We start from the raw sequence: 15,880 nt of genomic DNA on the forward strand, positions 1-15,880 counted from the left end.
TTTTGTTTCTGTTGTAATTGGACTTCCTGTTGGTTTGCAAAAGCTCTGTGTTCTAATAACTCTTCTCTAAACAAACACTTTAAAATTACTTGCGCAAAACCCTCTATTACAACAATAAACCGGAGCATTTTATTTAATAAATTAATTTGGTTTTATCAAACACTCAATTAGAAAATGTAAGTATGTGTTTCCCAGCTTCCAAGGCATTGAGCTTGTTGGAAAAGTAGCATGCTCAGCTGGAAATACAGACAATGCCGTGTGTTTGAGGCTTTCAGAGTGGATACACGGCAGCTCTTACTAGGGAAGGTGAAGAGTAACTAAGGACTTCAGAGTGTGCATACATGAAGTCTGTTCTTGCAGATAAGACTTTTTTTTCCTATTCCATTTATCAGGTGAATGAGAATATATAGCATGATTTTGATATGCTAGATACCATTACGTTTTTTTTTTAAATCTGAATTTTAATAAGGGATAGTGAAGGACTGGAGGTTTGAGATGTTATAGACAGGTTAGACATTTCCAGACATTTGCTCTTGTTTTGGTCTTTTTAATTTTATTTTGGGGTGAGTGTGTGTGGGGGGGGGGGTTCCTAGCGAAGTGCTGACAGATTACAATGAAAAGTGTAATTATTCATTCACTTATTAGAGAATGAAACAGTTCTTAATTGTAACTTTTGTTAGCAACAAAGATTTTTTTTGTAGCATCTGGAAAGTACTGAATTTTCCTTGAGACTACTGTGACTAGCCACCTCCTTTAATTGTGAAATAAAAAAAAAGATCCAAGCATTTCTCACACATACTCTGTTGCTTGTCGCTTATCTTACTCATATGCATATATTTAAAACTAGCTTCATAAAATGCTGTTCCATTCACAGAGTGAAAGAGGAGCTATTGGCTAGTGAGTGTGTTGTAGACAACTTAAAATTTATCTTCCTGAAATAATTTTTAAAAGTCACAAATCTCAAATCTTATTCTGTGGGCTTAAGAGATCAGTTACTCCAAAAATGTTAGACAATGGGCCTGTACTGATGCACAATAAGTATCAAACAGTTAAAACTGGCAGTTTATTTTTACAGGAGATACAATCTTTTTAATTTGTTATTTACATATTTTTCCCTCTTATGTAGAAACTAAAACTGCAACCAACCCAGTTAATCCAATTACTATTCTACCTTATTTTGGAATTATATGAATTATTTTCAATGTTTCTGTAATACCGGTTGTTGTACCGCATTGTTGTGATACTCTCATTTTCAGTGAGTTTTTTATTTTTCTTACTGAAGTAGTTGCCTACTGCATAGTAGTAGATCAATAAATTGTGACAAAGCTATTAATCTAATGTAACAAACTTTGGATCCAGCTTCCCTGAAGCGGCTGGTTACATTCTAATTTCTGTGTTGTGTTCTAGCTTATAGATCAGTTGAAACCTGGCGGAAGATTGATATTACCAGTTGGTCCTGCAGGGGGAAACCAGATGCTCGAGCAGTATGACAAACTAGAAGATGGCAGTGTCAAAATGAAGCCTCTGATGGGAGTGATATATGTGCCTTTAACAGATAAAGAGAAGCAGTGGTCCAGGTGGAAGTGATTTTCTGTTCCGCTTACTTCTTCCACACACACAAGGTGAAAGGGTGTGAATTTTAAGCAGATAGACTGCCAGGCCTGCCTTTGCTGCTGTCGTTGCTTTCTGCTCCTCCATACCATGAAAAGTGACTCAGTCTGCATCACTACATCACCAAAAGGAGGTTATGCTAAGTTTGAGTTAATTTAAAAGCAGAAGAAAAATATTGCATGGGTTGCACTTTGTCTTTTTCAGACATGTTTTCTTTAGTCCTTGGTGTATTGAAGTTTCTTATTTGTTGTTTTGAACACAGTATTTTCTAAATTTAAACTTCTCTTCTAATGAACTTTATATGACCAGCTTGCCTGGTAATTAGGGTAAAGTGTAAAATACTACTTAAGAATAAATACTGTTTTGTCCTGTAAGTTAGTGGTAATTGGGTATTCATTTTTTATTTTTTCTCAAATGTGACAAATGAAGAAAAATCTTTGTAAAATCCTTTGTGAGAGATATATATAATCTTGCAAGCACTTTTCCCTCAGCCTTAAAGAAGCAGAAAGTGGAGAAGGTAATCCCTTCTTCCCTAAAGTACAAATGTAGTGGAGTAGCGTTCAGAAAGTTTTCTCTGACATCTTATTAAAAGTCTATCATCTGTCACTGATGGGGGCAAATTTGTGTTTGCCAACACAGCAACCTCTAAAGGCCTTTCTAGAGGTAGTAAACATTACAGTTTGCTGAATTGAATGGCCAGTAACATAGGCATAACACAGCTGTCAGCTTAAACCATAGCTGTCAGCTTAAACCGTGCTAGGCATCAGTATGTGACTGAACAAAGCAGCAGTCCTGATTTGCTTCCTGGCAGAAAATGCTTGTGAATGTATTATCTGCATTAATGTAGTGCATAGATGTGTATTGAGGTCTGAAGACAACTTTTGAGCTTTATCACTCCTAAATTTTTATTTTTGGGATTTTTCCCTTGATATTCTGGACTACAGCTTGTGATTTGGATACATGAATGCTTAGAGTTTAAGCTATCAAAATGTCCATAAAAAGTACAAATAAAGCAGTTTGCATTACTGCTGCTTTCTGAAACCTCATTTCAGTGTTTCTTGGATTACTCTATAGCCACCATGTACAAATCACTCTTGGAACAGCCTTAATGAATTACTGGTTAGTTCAAAGCTTGTGAAGCATGCTCACTATTCAGATGTTTTGTATGTGTTATGCAAGTTAATAGTTCGTCCTTGGATATTGCCAGTATTCCCTCAGCGTGGTACTTGGGGGTTTCCTGCCTCTTGTAAGGCTTTGGAAGTCTTCCTTTGTGGTTGCTTTCCTCCTCTGGCAGATGTGGTAAACTTTATTCAAATTTGGAGTCCATGTTCTACTTACTTCAGAAAAGGGAAATATTCTTCTTAAGCTTTCCTTTTTCCACAGAGGTTTTACAGATTTTTCTGCATCTCCACCCAATCTGATTATAGTAGCAGTTGTGTTTTTTCATAGCAGCAATGTGTGTTCTTACAAATAGTGTTCGTTGAAGGGTGTCTGGAATGACAGTGGTTATCGTTTGCTGCTGGTGAAGGTGGTGTAGTGTGTGAAGGACTAGAATTCTGAGGTCTTTGCATCTGTTCTGTGCAGTTTTGTAGTCTTCTCTTAGTTCTCTCTGCTAGCTCAGGAAGAAGTAATAGATTGTCTTGGGCCTTCTTTGGTCATGAGTATTGTGGGGTTATTTTCCCCAGATTTTCTTACCAATTTCTATTCTTTTCTGAAATACTTAATGATTTTATTAATTTTTAATTTAAGTGTTAAGAATATACACTGGTGTTATCAGAAAAGGTAAGTGCTTAGCCTGAAGGGTTACCTTGATCCCTACAGTGGCATAGAGGCTTTTTCTTGCTATGTACATTTAAATTTGATTCAGACTTGGAAATCTTTGTTAAAGGAAATCTCAGAAGTCCACTTCTTATAATGTTTGTTTTTTCTTTAATTGCTGTTTTTGTGATCTGAAGAAAACTACCGTTCCCTTCTCAAGCATACCTGCTGGTGTGCTGCTGACCTTACAGGAGGTCACATTGTCTTTGTTGTTGTTTTTCTTTATTGGTGAGTCCAAAGAGTATGGTCAGCTAGCTACTGCTAAGGAAGCTCCTAATTATAAATCACCATTTGTTATCTATGCTAGCATCCAAAATAGGAAGTATTTTTTCCTGCACTTCCTAGATTTTAAATTATCTTTCCTGAATTTTTGAAGACTTGTGAGCAGAGATCAATTAGAGACTCCTCTGAAAAAGTTATCTTTAGTTCTTTCTATAATTGAGCTGTAGTGTATGAGAGACTGCAGTTGTTATAAATCTAAAATTCACTGAACAATCGTCTTTTTAGAGCAGCTTAAGAATCCTCTGTGTTTAGCTTGTCATCCTCTTTGTTAACATTATGTTATGCAGTTCATTCCTAATGTAGGTAACTGTTTCGTCACATTAAGAGTTGGTGTTTCCCTTCACAAAAGACAATTGATAGACCAGCAGCGTTTTCACAGACTAGCAAACCTTCCAGTAGGCAAGAAAGAAGCCCCTTAAATTTTTGCTGAGCCGTTCACATGTTGCAAAAATTAGTACAGTTCCTTACTAGGGGAGCAAGGTGCTCTTTACAAAGCAGCACCACAGTGACTTGATCTCAAAGTGGTGTTTGAAGTCAAACCTACCTCCAGATGCTTTGTATCATTCTTCGTCGTGTAAGACTGGAAGTTCTAGCAAAAGAAAATCGGGACTAGCTGGAAGGAAAAAGTCCTTGGATTTTGATGAACTGATGTTATGGTACTAAATAAATAATTTTATTTTGTAATATTGTTGGATTTCTTTAAATTTAGTCCATAATTTTCTAACTTGCGTTCAGCTGCAGTGGTATTCTTAAGCTCCAAACATGAGCGGCAATCTTCTCAAATGTGACTCCATGAGACATTCGGAAGTAGAATAAACACAGGAACCCTGTCTCTGGTACAAAATGAAATACTTTAGTGCACCAGAGATCCAGCAGTAGGTGCCCATTTACATAATTATGCTGGTAAGGATGTTTATCCTCTCACATAAAATTTCCCAATTATTGTTTTTTTTTCTTACTCATCAGTAGGGAGGAGAGAAGACTTCTTGTGCTGCATGATTGAGAACACAGCTTATTGCCTACCTGATTGGCAGTTTCTTATGTAAATTAGTTCTGATTTTTCTTCTCTTACAAATTCACTTACAACTGTTATGGAGTGACAATTTAAAGAGAATAACAATGTAAGGAATGCTTAGCAAGGAGTCTGTTGCAGTAACAGATTTTATTTCCAAATTGGCAAATTTGTTAAAAAGTTAACAAATTACTTCTTGTAACTTAAAAAATTGCATTAGTAGAAACTATTTATACTAAATTAATATTTGCTGATAAAATACAAAATATTGTATATCCTTTCTGAGCAAAAAATGCAGCGACTAGACTGAGGCTGTTACTTATCTGTACATACAATATGATTAAGCACCCTTTTGGAAAATGTTTTTGTTAGGAAATATTTTACGTTTCTGCTTAGAAGCTCTTATTCAGTGTTTCAAATGCCCCTGATGAGCAAGTTGTTTAATTTCAATTTAAATTAGCAGGAATTGTTTGCCCAGAATTTCTTCGGCTATGCAGACTAATGATTATGGTTGAAGTTTTTATTTTACTTTGGCAAGAAGAATCTCTGCACAAAATAATTTAGGTTAAATTTAAAAATTATGTATTATGTAAAAGTGCATGTGATATAACTGATATAATAGGTTGCAGAGAAAATTCCTTTTCTTTGTCATTTCATTTGATGATTGATCATAGCAAATAATAAATACTTTATAATGCACCTTTCCAGATTAAAATGCTACAAGTCCAAATATTGCATCTAATTACCTTTAAAATTACAGAGGGAGAAATAATTGTCTGCTGAAACACTGAGTAGATACTAAAATTCAGAGTGTAGCCTAATATGCATTAGAAAGACAGTATCAGTAATGACAGCGTATTTTTCATAGATGAATGATGTATCAAAAAGGGAAAGTCAAATGCTGCCTAATGACAAGAAAATTGAAGTGGATCAAAAAGAGTGAGTTACAGATTTCAGATAAATTTATAAATGCTCGTTCAAATATTTAATTTGAATGCCTTTCAGCAAAGAGATGGAGACAGACTGCAAAACTTTAACTTATCTGTATCCCAGACTTGTGTTTTTTCTTATTGTTGATAAGATGTATTTTTTTTCCGTAATGAACTCTGACATTTACCTGAAGTGCTACCTATTAGACTTTTCTGAGAATGTTTTTTGTTGGATATTCCCAGTGGGAAATGTGGAATATTGCTGTATGCTTTCTCTACTGGCAAGCCAAAATTTTTTCAAGCTTTCTTAAATTTATTTTTAGAATAGTGATTTTGAGCTAATGACTTCTGAAATTTGCTTTAACTTGAATTTATAAATTTGATTTGATGCCTCAGTTGGCAACATTAGATGAGTGATTCCTGTGCTAGAAATCCAAGGATCTGAGAAGGATTATTGTGATGACTTGAAACCTAAATATATATATTACTTGCTAAGCAGGAGCTAGTAAACGGATTGAAAGGAGTGCATATATGAAGGTGGAGGGAAATTATGTGAGTTGTCTAGGAATCGCAGCATATAGTTGTGGCCAGAAAAAAGGGAGAAAAATACAAATTAATTAGTAGATCTCTCCTATGGCTCTAGAGGACAAGAAGGTATTTTTAACAAGGAAACAGCAGTTGTATTTTGTGTCTCCTTTTAAGCTTTGTAGCAGGATAGGTCTTTCACCACTGGGAGGACAGGCAAGTATCCTGGTTTTTACCAGTAGTTGAAATTTCATAGCCTGGCAGCTTCTGATCCCATACAACTGAAGTTAGGATCAACTGATGCTGTTTTGCAGCGTGTATTTCAGTCTGCAAGCTGTTCACATCAGGTGGAAAGCTGAGAACTGTTACTTATCTGATGATCTAAGACTTTTCTGTAACTTTCTGATATATATAATGCAATAGTGTACATATAAGTTCTGCTTCTCGTAACAGTAGAAAATAAATGCTGCGTAATTTTAACACATACATCATATATTGTTTTGGGCTGGCATGCTGTTGTTAGATTAATGAGTAGTGAAGAGGGAGTGAAAAATCTCTTGAGGATAGCTGATCTCCCTAAATACAGCTAAGGTTCTAATAAACAGAATATAAAAATCTTTTGAAAGTGACATCTAGGATATACTTAACTTACAGGAACATTATTTGGCCAGGAATAACTTAAAGCAATGTGAAGTACCAACAATTACAACATCAATATGTTAGTATAATTTATTTGAATTCTAAGTACAAATACCGTTTTGTAAAAGAAAAAAAAAACCCACACTTCAATACATTAACTTCATTAGCAACATTATGCAAAAACCTTGCCAACATCTGTGGCTGGGTTAAATTACCAGGTTTATAGTTTCAGAGTAAATATGGAATTTTTATTAGGCTTACAATTTCTTGAGGATCTAGGTTGGGTTTAAAGGATTAAGAATTATTTGTCACAGTAGAAGGCCAGGCTTTTACAAAGCTATAGAATCATAGAATGGTTTGAGTTGGAAGGGACCTTTAAAGGCCATCTAGTCCAACCCCCCTGCAAGGAGCAGGGACATCTCCAACCAGATCAGGTTGCTCAGAGCCTCATCCAACCTGGGCTTGAATGTTTCCAGGGACGGGGCATCCACCACCTCTCTGGGCAACCTGTGCCAGTGTTCCACCATCCTCACTGTAAAAAATTTTTTCTTAATATCCAATCTAAATCTACCTCCGTCTATTTTTAAAACCATTACCCCTTATCCTATCACAACAGGCCCTGCTAAAGGGTTTTTCCTTGTCTTTCTTATAAGCCCCCTTAAGTACTGGAAGAGTACAAGTACAGGTAGGAGAGGAGGTAGGAACTATACCATGAGAGTACATGGTAGGAATCAGGCTGAAAATCACATCAGCAGTTCGGCATATGAGACTAAACCAGCAATAGCAGCAGTCATTGCTTACGTACGTGTTTTGAAGTTGTATATATTAACTGATGATGCAGCTCCTGGAAGCATTAAAGATGAATGAAGTACTTGTCCTAAGTTCACCCGTGCTGTGTTTTAAACTGAGTATCAGATGTTCATTTTTTTTATCTGTTTAAAGTAGGCAAATACCCATTCTATGAAATAGGCAAATATGGAGAACTTCCAAACCTTTGGCTATAAACAGATTTTTTTCTTTACTCATGCCAAGAAATTTTCTTCTTTCTGCTTTTTTCTACATTCTGTAATTACTGTAACATTCTGAAGCTATATGATTAGTACCTCACTATTAGAAAGCAATGCAAAGTGCAAAGAATGCAAGTATTTATCACTAACAAATCACAAAGTTTGCATCCCTGCTGCATTAGATAGAAAACTAGTCATTTAAGCACTAGTTTCAACAGCCTTTTCAGTCGCTTTTAAAATGTTTTGCATGCTGTCATTCCATGCTATGTGATTCCAGAAGGATAATGCCTTTATAACTTCAAAGCTTTTGCTTGTGTGCATGTAGCACTATGTTTTTGTGGGTTGGTTTGCATGACAGCAGGAAATACTATTGTGTATTGAGCCAGCAATCACGTTAGTGAAGTTTTTCTTAATTCAGATAGTGTTTGCTTCGGTTAATGAGGGTGATGCACCTACTAAAAGAAAAAATTGCAGCACACTCATTGTGAGTTTATAAATCGTTTGTGCCCTGGGGGAGGAAAAAAGCAAACACTTCTGTTTGAATTTTCCAACATTCATAATGGTACAGTGCACAGCTTTCAGATTTGATGGACATTTTGCATTGAAGTTAATGCTTTAGAAATATTTAAACAAATCACTAATCTATGGGAATTTCACTCTTGGAATATGGGTTCTATGGGCTTCCTGTTTCAATGTGTTTTAAACGCTCTGCAGGAACGAAAGCCTGCATTTTCTAGATTCCTTGTAGTAATTTAGAGAGACTTCTTAATACATCTCCTACTTGATTCTCCTTTTAACACACACACACACACACCCCCCACCCTGCCTCCACCTCTTCCTTAACCTAGTCCTGATTTAGCCTAGTTCCTTCAGGAGCTCCTCTGTGGAATAAGTAAAATAGGTAGTGCAAACTACATGACATTGATGTGAGATTGTGTTCCAGACTTGCTTGAGAGACTGCAGCTGAAGCTAAACTTGCCTTTTTGGCAGCTACAGAGAATGTTTTTTGCCAACTCTGTCTAGTAAGTTGGCTCAGTTTCTTGCCAGCCTGTAGCCAACAGATTTTGGATGACAGGTAGCTGGGTAACTAGCTGTGTGGTGTGGGGGGGATGTTCATTAGAGCAAAAGATCCATTGAATGTAAAACAGAGTGACCCATATTTCACGATACATCACATAACAGTATGAGATGATATGGGGTTGCTGTTGCCTTTCCTTTGTTTGTTGGTTTTAAATGCTTGAAGAGACTTCTGAGGTGTTGCTGATGTGCTTCAGCACTTAAATGTAATCTGATTCAGTATCAGAACTTTGCAAATATGATTTCCAAGGGGAGAAGAAACCTAACTACATGTGTTTTCTTTCTACAGGGATGAATTGTAAAAGCTACATCACCTTGACCCAAACATAGTGTTACAGTGGACTGCTCATCTCCAGTTCTAAAAGCTTTTTGAAAACCAACAGCGTTGCAGCTTGTTTTGGACTTCGTTATACTGTTGTTATCAGCATGGAAAAGCGTGGTGTTTGTTTTATTTTTTTAGATGCTCAAGGCAAATCTGATAAAGAAATGGTGGAAAGTTTTATGTGGGCACTGTTTTATTTAACATGCCTTTATTTTACTTTCATTTGTTCAAAGTGAATTTCTGCAAAACTGCAGATAAAGACCTATAGCTTGTGAACTCTAATTTTGATGGGAGTACTTGAACACTCACTTCTCTCGGCTCCTGTGTCCCTTGGTAAAACTGCTTCTGTGCACCTTATGACACTACGTAGGTAATACCAGGTTTTCTGTGTTCTGATGTCTGCTAGATGCTACTAAAAGGAGATGAACTTCCTTTTTAAGCTTTTGACATGGTGTCATAGACTAGCATGTAGTAGATACAATCAGCTGCTTTATTACCTTAAAACCAGGCATTTGTACATAGTAAACTTCAAGACATCAGAGGTGGGTAGCCGCTCTTATCAAACATTGCTGTTAAAGCTGGATAGAACAGACATGGTTTTCCTTCTAAAATTAATTAATGGGTCTTGAAATCCTGTTTTGGTTTGTAGCTCACTTCTGATGTGATGCACACAGATTTAACTCCGTAAAGATGATGTAAGCTGTGTCCCAATCACTGACCAATGCTGCTTTGCCAAATAAAGTTAAAAGCAAAAGGAGGGTTGTGTGCTTGTGTGGAAGATTAGGATCACTATGTAGTAAACTACTGAGATATGGATTGCTAGAGTCTTTATTACAAAAAAAATTCCAATTTGGTTCTGAAAGTAAGTTACTTTTGGCAAAGCCATTTGCTGTATTCATGTTCTCATTTTTCTAACTAGGGCACCCAGGAAAAATTCTGGCTTTCTAAAAAGTGAATTCTTAATGGCTATACAAGGAAAATATGATAAATGCAGAAGGAATAATGAATCTGTGCAAAAGGAGTAGTGAATTTGGGACTCCTAGGTACAGATAGAGATGCAATTGTACAGTTTTCGTATAGAGGAGTAGTTGGAAGGCTATAAACATTTTTTCTGCCCAAGTTTTCTGTTTTGGTACTGTAAAATGTCAACAGCAAATTGCAAAGCTGTACGATAAGGTGAGATGCTTGGGAAAGGGAGGAAGCGTGTCTTGGGTCATCTTGCTCAGATTCGAGCAACCAGGAATTAAAGTAAACAGCATGTTACCATTTTCTTCTTTATGGTAAAAAGGATTATAGAATAAAATAACTTGTAGAAAACAACCCATAGTGATCACTGCAAAAGTATACTTTACTTTTTGTGGTGGAACAGCAATAACTTTGTGATAAGATTAATCCCTGAAAGAATAAAGGGTAAAATTCAAAGGCCTCTGAATATGAAAGAGGAACATTTTACATAACCTTCCTGTGAAGGTGAGCCCCCTCCTATTCCTGTGTAAAAGATATGTCTGACCTGATATGTATCGATTTATTCAGGTGTTTGGAAGTTCACGTACCACCTCCTGATCTGACTGCAGCCTGGGAGCACATACACAAAGATTAATCTTATAAAGGAATTAATATAGCATGTATTCTAGAAAATACAATTCAGAAAAACCCACTTGCGTCTGACAAATTTGTACTAACCCACAATCAACTGTGAATCTAGTTCTTGGTGTTGAAGTAAAATATCTTAAATGATGCATGCTAATGTTCAACCTTCTGGTCACTGTATCATTCAATTTGAGTTCAGCTTTATTTACATCTTCTCACTGATTTAATCAGTTAAATGAAAGATAAGAGCTCAACTGTATCCAAATTCTTGTTTCTGGACACAGTGTAATAAGCTAGCCTAACTTGGAAGAGGTGATGAAGCTGAGATCCGGCAACAACTTTTTTGGGAAGAACCACTTCAGGAGGTGTAAGACTTCAGGGACCAAGGCTGCTGGGATTAGTGCACCCATTCCACTAAAGGGGTTGGTGACAGTCAAGGTACTCAGACAGAAAGGAGTATCCAGGAGTAGCATTTAGGAATGCAAAAATGAAAACCCCCCCATGATGGAGCAATGGTTCTGAAGTAAAAACTTCTTGGAGAAAAGGACAAGTTGAAATGCAGAAGATTTGAAGAGCTTGAATAAATGCTGTGTGAACTGTCTGAATTGCTATTTTGCCAAATAAAACAAATTGAGAGGAAGCTGTATCTAGGTGTCCTTGTTGTTTGGTTTTGTTTTTTTTTTTTTTATTTAAATCTTCACAGGACTTCACATGTGCAGACAGTGAAAGACTCCCAGAGTCTGAGCAGAGGAACCAAGTAGCCCGTATCTGTATCTTGAAAACTCACTGACAGCTGTGGATGCTCCGCAGAGAAGTGCCATTTGGTGTGCCGTATGGATGCTTTCTGCTTAAGTAGCAGGGAATCCATGGTTTTTTTTTTTACTATTTCCATTCAAACTAGAGAGCTACCTTGAGGCCATAGAGACCATTACATGAGGGTTTTTTTGGAAGGAAATTGGCGCACAGAGGGTGTGCGCCAGTGCTGCCGGTCGAGGCCGCCTGGATGATTCCTGAAATGTTTTGTAGCCAGCGAGTTTGAAATGGGCAGTCCTGCCTGGAGCCGGGGGCTCTGTGTGGTAGGCTCTGGAGTGTCCAGCTGGCAGCAGTTCTCCCTGCGTGTGCAGTGTTTTTGTGACAGGGTGACAAGCTCCAGGGTTTTCGACCGTGGAGGGACTGCGGAATTAACCATCAGCACAAAGGGGTAAACTAAAATGCCCAAACTCTGAACTAATGCTGTCTTTCCTGCCAGAAAGAAGGGTGTTAACCCATTTATGCAACAGCAGTGTTTCTTCCTTTTACCCGTTAATGGGCCCGAGGATGTGCTGCGTTTGATTTAAATGCAGTTCGCAGGGGATACAATTCCAGTTCTTTCTTGAGTTTTGACATGATGCAAAGGAGTAACACAAATCACACTCATGATTTCTATCTGGTTCCATTTAGCTGATTTTTGAGGTGGAACACATTATCATGCAGTTAGAAAGATCAAGAACCCCGATTACCTTTATGGAACCCTTGTTCTTTGTCCCAAACAATGTGGAAGAGCTATTCTGCTGAAGTGAATGGGCAGTGGTCCTCGCTCAGCAGAAAGGCGTGATGAGGCCATGCAAGCACATTGTGCAGAACAAAACAACAACGAAACAGAAAAACAGGGAGAGGAAGTGCTCCTGAAAAGGCAGCATGTGGGCAGGGGGATGCAGGAGATGTCTGAAATTGGTCTTTCGCATTTCAGGACGTCCAGACTTTACACATCAGGAAGTGTAAATTAGAGTTTAAACGCTGTGGTATAGAATAGATGGATTCAAGCACGGGGTTTAAGTTGGTTTTGTGGGCTCATACAGTTTGCGTTTGGCTTTATTTGCGTTTTTGTCCGTCTGCTTATAATTGTGAAAAGTCGAAGACACTCTTAGGGTGTCATAAGCCCTTCTGCTTTTACTGTAATCGAGGTGCACTTCTGTGCTCGGAGCGCCCAGTGGCAAGGTTTGGGTTTCCATGCCTCAGCCAGGTCTGAGGAAATCGGCTTGGACTAAAATTTGGTCTTATGCAGGCAGGGATGCTAGAAACCTTCCTATAGCTGTCCTGTTTGCCTCCCACACTTCATCCGGGCCGCTTTCCCTTCCAGGTGATAGTTCTGTACGCAGCACAAATTCGTAACGCAGCTGATGCATTCTGAGTTTTCCTGTGAAAGGCTGTTATTGTGCTCTTGGCAGGGTGTTAATGAGATGCTCAGCAGAATGTGCACGGGAACTAAAACTGTATTTCTTTAAATTATGAATTGAATGGCCGTCACTATTGCTGAAATATATATGGAGGAGCTCCAGCTGCCTGTTGAAAGTTGCCTGAAAGCTTCAGGAAGGAGAAATGGAAAGAACTCACTTTGTGTCTCATCACACCAAACTTGAAAACTCAGAAGACTTAATCCCATGCTTTTCTAACCAAACTCTGGTTTAGCAACAACAGATTATTTCCACCAAGCTTGTTGACAGACTTTCTCTGAGATACCACTTCGATCTTTTAATGTTTCTTTGTAGTCCAACCATTTTAATCATACGCTTCTGAGGAACTAACTTGCTGCATATTCTTGAAAACATTCCCTGAAGCTACTGAGAAGGTGAAGTCCTATTTTCAGCTAAGGTTAGGCATATGTTTGCATCTTATGTATCTTTATTATGAACAGCTTAAGTATCTTTTTTACCACGTTCTGCCAAATCCTTTTTTTTTTGCTGTAATGGCGAAAGGGCACTGGAGGTTAATCAGTAACTTTTGTTTCAGGTGCCTTGTGGACTAGGAGGGCACTCTCAAAGGCCTCTGGTGAGGGAAATGGGTGATACAGAGCAGCTGCTTAGACTAATGCTCTGATCAGAGCTCTGGAGAAGCTCTTCTCCTCTGGCTCTAGAGGCAGCCTCAGGGGAGTCTTCTCTTGTGCAAGGAATTAGCCTTCAGGGATGCTTTCACAGTAGTCCCAAATTTCCACTACGCTGCCTGCTTTCAAGTCCTTTCCAGTCCAGCACCCGTTCAAGTTTCCTGCTCCGTCTAGATCAATGTTTTTCAGTCACTTGTTCTGAATGTAGATCTCTTAAATACATCTCTTCTGTGCATTGGGATCTGATAGTTGTGAAGAATGGCGTTAAAATGTCTTCCTCTGCCCTTTTTTAAACAGGATTAAAGATCCTGTTGATGAGCAGCTGAGGACGTCCTTGCAAGCTGTGACTCTTCACAGCACTGAACCTTTCTGCCTTGGCTGTTTTTTCTCAGCCTGCTCAAAATACACTTTTTATTAATTTCTGAGTGGTTTATAACTGTCAGCCAGGAGCCTTACAAATGCAAAAATTAAAATTCTAGCAGATTAAACGCTTGTTTCTGAACTGGCTTCTTGTGCTGAGTCAGTCCTTCTAGACTTGTCTTTGTTTGTGCTTCAGAGCTCCAGTGCAGAGTGCAGTGTTCAGCAAGCGTTTCTGTTGTAGTACAAATATATTTGTAGCCGCCTTATTCTCACTTGCTGACTATTAGTTGAAAAATACGTACCAAAGTTACTTCTACACGTTTTTTCCCTCTAAATATGCCCTGTTTCTAGCATGTTTCCCTTTTCTTACTCAGCTCAAGCCGATTGTTTCATGGGCTTTTTTCTTTCATACTAATGATTACGTGTTTATTGCCTCTGATCTTTACGTCTGTCAGCTCTCTCTGAATCTTTTCTAGCTTTTCCCTTTGCTTTTACCCTTTTAGCTGAAAAATCCCAATTCCTGATGCTCATGAAAGCAGCAAGCATAGACCTCAGTGATGCGTGACTGTGGATTCTGCTGGGGCTTACTAGAAAGGCGCTTTCTTTGTTTTGGGGTGGCGTGTTTGTGTTGCTATTGGTTCCTGCCTCTGACTCGCTCTGTGGAGTTTGGGATTGAAACTCTTATGCTTTATCTAGGGTTTAAAAAGCAAATGGAGCATCACGCTGACCTATTTCAGCCTTTTTGTTTTGCAAATGTGCTTTTGGGACTGCCTGGGCTATAATCCTGCAGTGCTACGGAAAGACTACAGTGGGGATGTTCAGGCTGGGATCCTCTGCAAAAGTGGGCAGCAAGCAACCCACATTATGGAAAAAAATGAACTTCTAATTATGGATAAAACTCAAGTAAATATTGCTTGTTACTTTGAAATAATTTGTACTCTTAAGTGTACCTAAGTTGGTCTGAAGGGCAAAACAAGGGAAAATCCAAAAAGCGATCTAACAGAAATACATATCTTGATCAACATCAACATACACTGACAAAACAGATGGTAGTGACCTCTCCTAATGGACAGGGGAGTGATATCCACAGGTCTGTGCTATCAGAGCAATCAGTATTCTCTGCCTGTCTGTCTAAAGCGTGCTGGTAGTACAAATAGGTGGACTGCGCGTGTTCCCAGATACACGGATAGACACGTCAGTGGCTAGGACAGGAAAACCAGATCTGACAGACCTCAAACAGTGATGTTCTTCACACAGAATATCTGACTCCTGCTGCAGTGTGAACACTGTATGAAACTCCCTCGCTCCTGAAGTTTGCATGAGAAGCCATGAAAGCAGTTAGCAATGCAGCCATGAAGGCGGTGTAGAAGTAGTGCCTGCTCCAAGCCCTCTTTTGCAATCAGAGAGAGCCCCGACCTCGGGAGCGGCTGGCAAGGGGCTATAGAAATGGTGCCAGCAGAAGGCAACAGGTGGGAGCAGCCTAAAGAGACGGGGGCAGCACCCCCAGCATGTTGACAAGAGTGTCTTGCCACAGCTTGTTCTTGTAGCGCTCAGCTGTGCTCTGGCTCAGTAGCTCAGAATCACTTTTTTACAGCCAAACAGCATACAAGCTATTAAATGAAAACGCATGTTCTTGAGACCAGCGTGTATCAGTTGCAGGAACTGCCAAGCCAATGTTATTTTGCTAACTTTCTCTTGCTCTTCATCCAGCTTATGATGCCCAGGCTTTCTGGTAAGGTGCAAACATTTTTAAATCGCAGTCCAGCTGCGGAGTTTGCAATTACCAAGAAGTAACAGCCCTCAGGCTGCTGGTCTGCTCAGCACCAACTGTCACCACCTCCCCTCCTA

The 15,880-nt window shown here is 38.7% G+C and overlaps 1 protein-coding gene across 2 annotated transcripts in view; it reads left to right on the top strand.

Moving 5' to 3' along the window:
• Positions 1–11,458, top strand: part of PCMT1 (protein-L-isoaspartate (D-aspartate) O-methyltransferase) — a 35,276-nt gene extending 23,818 nt beyond the window's left edge. The window contains exons 7-8 of one of the 2 annotated variants that reach the window (XM_086743329.1): positions 1,408–1,622; positions 9,190–11,458. In XM_086743329.1, the coding sequence (XP_086599455.1) occupies positions 1,408–1,587 (180 nt within the window). In that variant the 3' untranslated portion in view covers positions 1,588–1,622; positions 9,190–11,458. The remainder of the gene's footprint in view (positions 1–1,407; positions 1,623–9,189) is intronic. The other variant, XM_086743328.1, reaches the window with a different exon arrangement.
• Positions 11,459–15,880: the final 4,422 nt, after the last annotated feature.

Source organism: Chlamydotis macqueenii, chromosome 3 (genome assembly GCF_036417535.1).
Source record: "Chlamydotis macqueenii isolate bChlMac1 chromosome 3, bChlMac1.mat, whole genome shotgun sequence".
In the NCBI taxonomy this organism is placed as follows: domain Eukaryota; kingdom Metazoa; phylum Chordata; class Aves; order Otidiformes; family Otididae; genus Chlamydotis; species Chlamydotis macqueenii.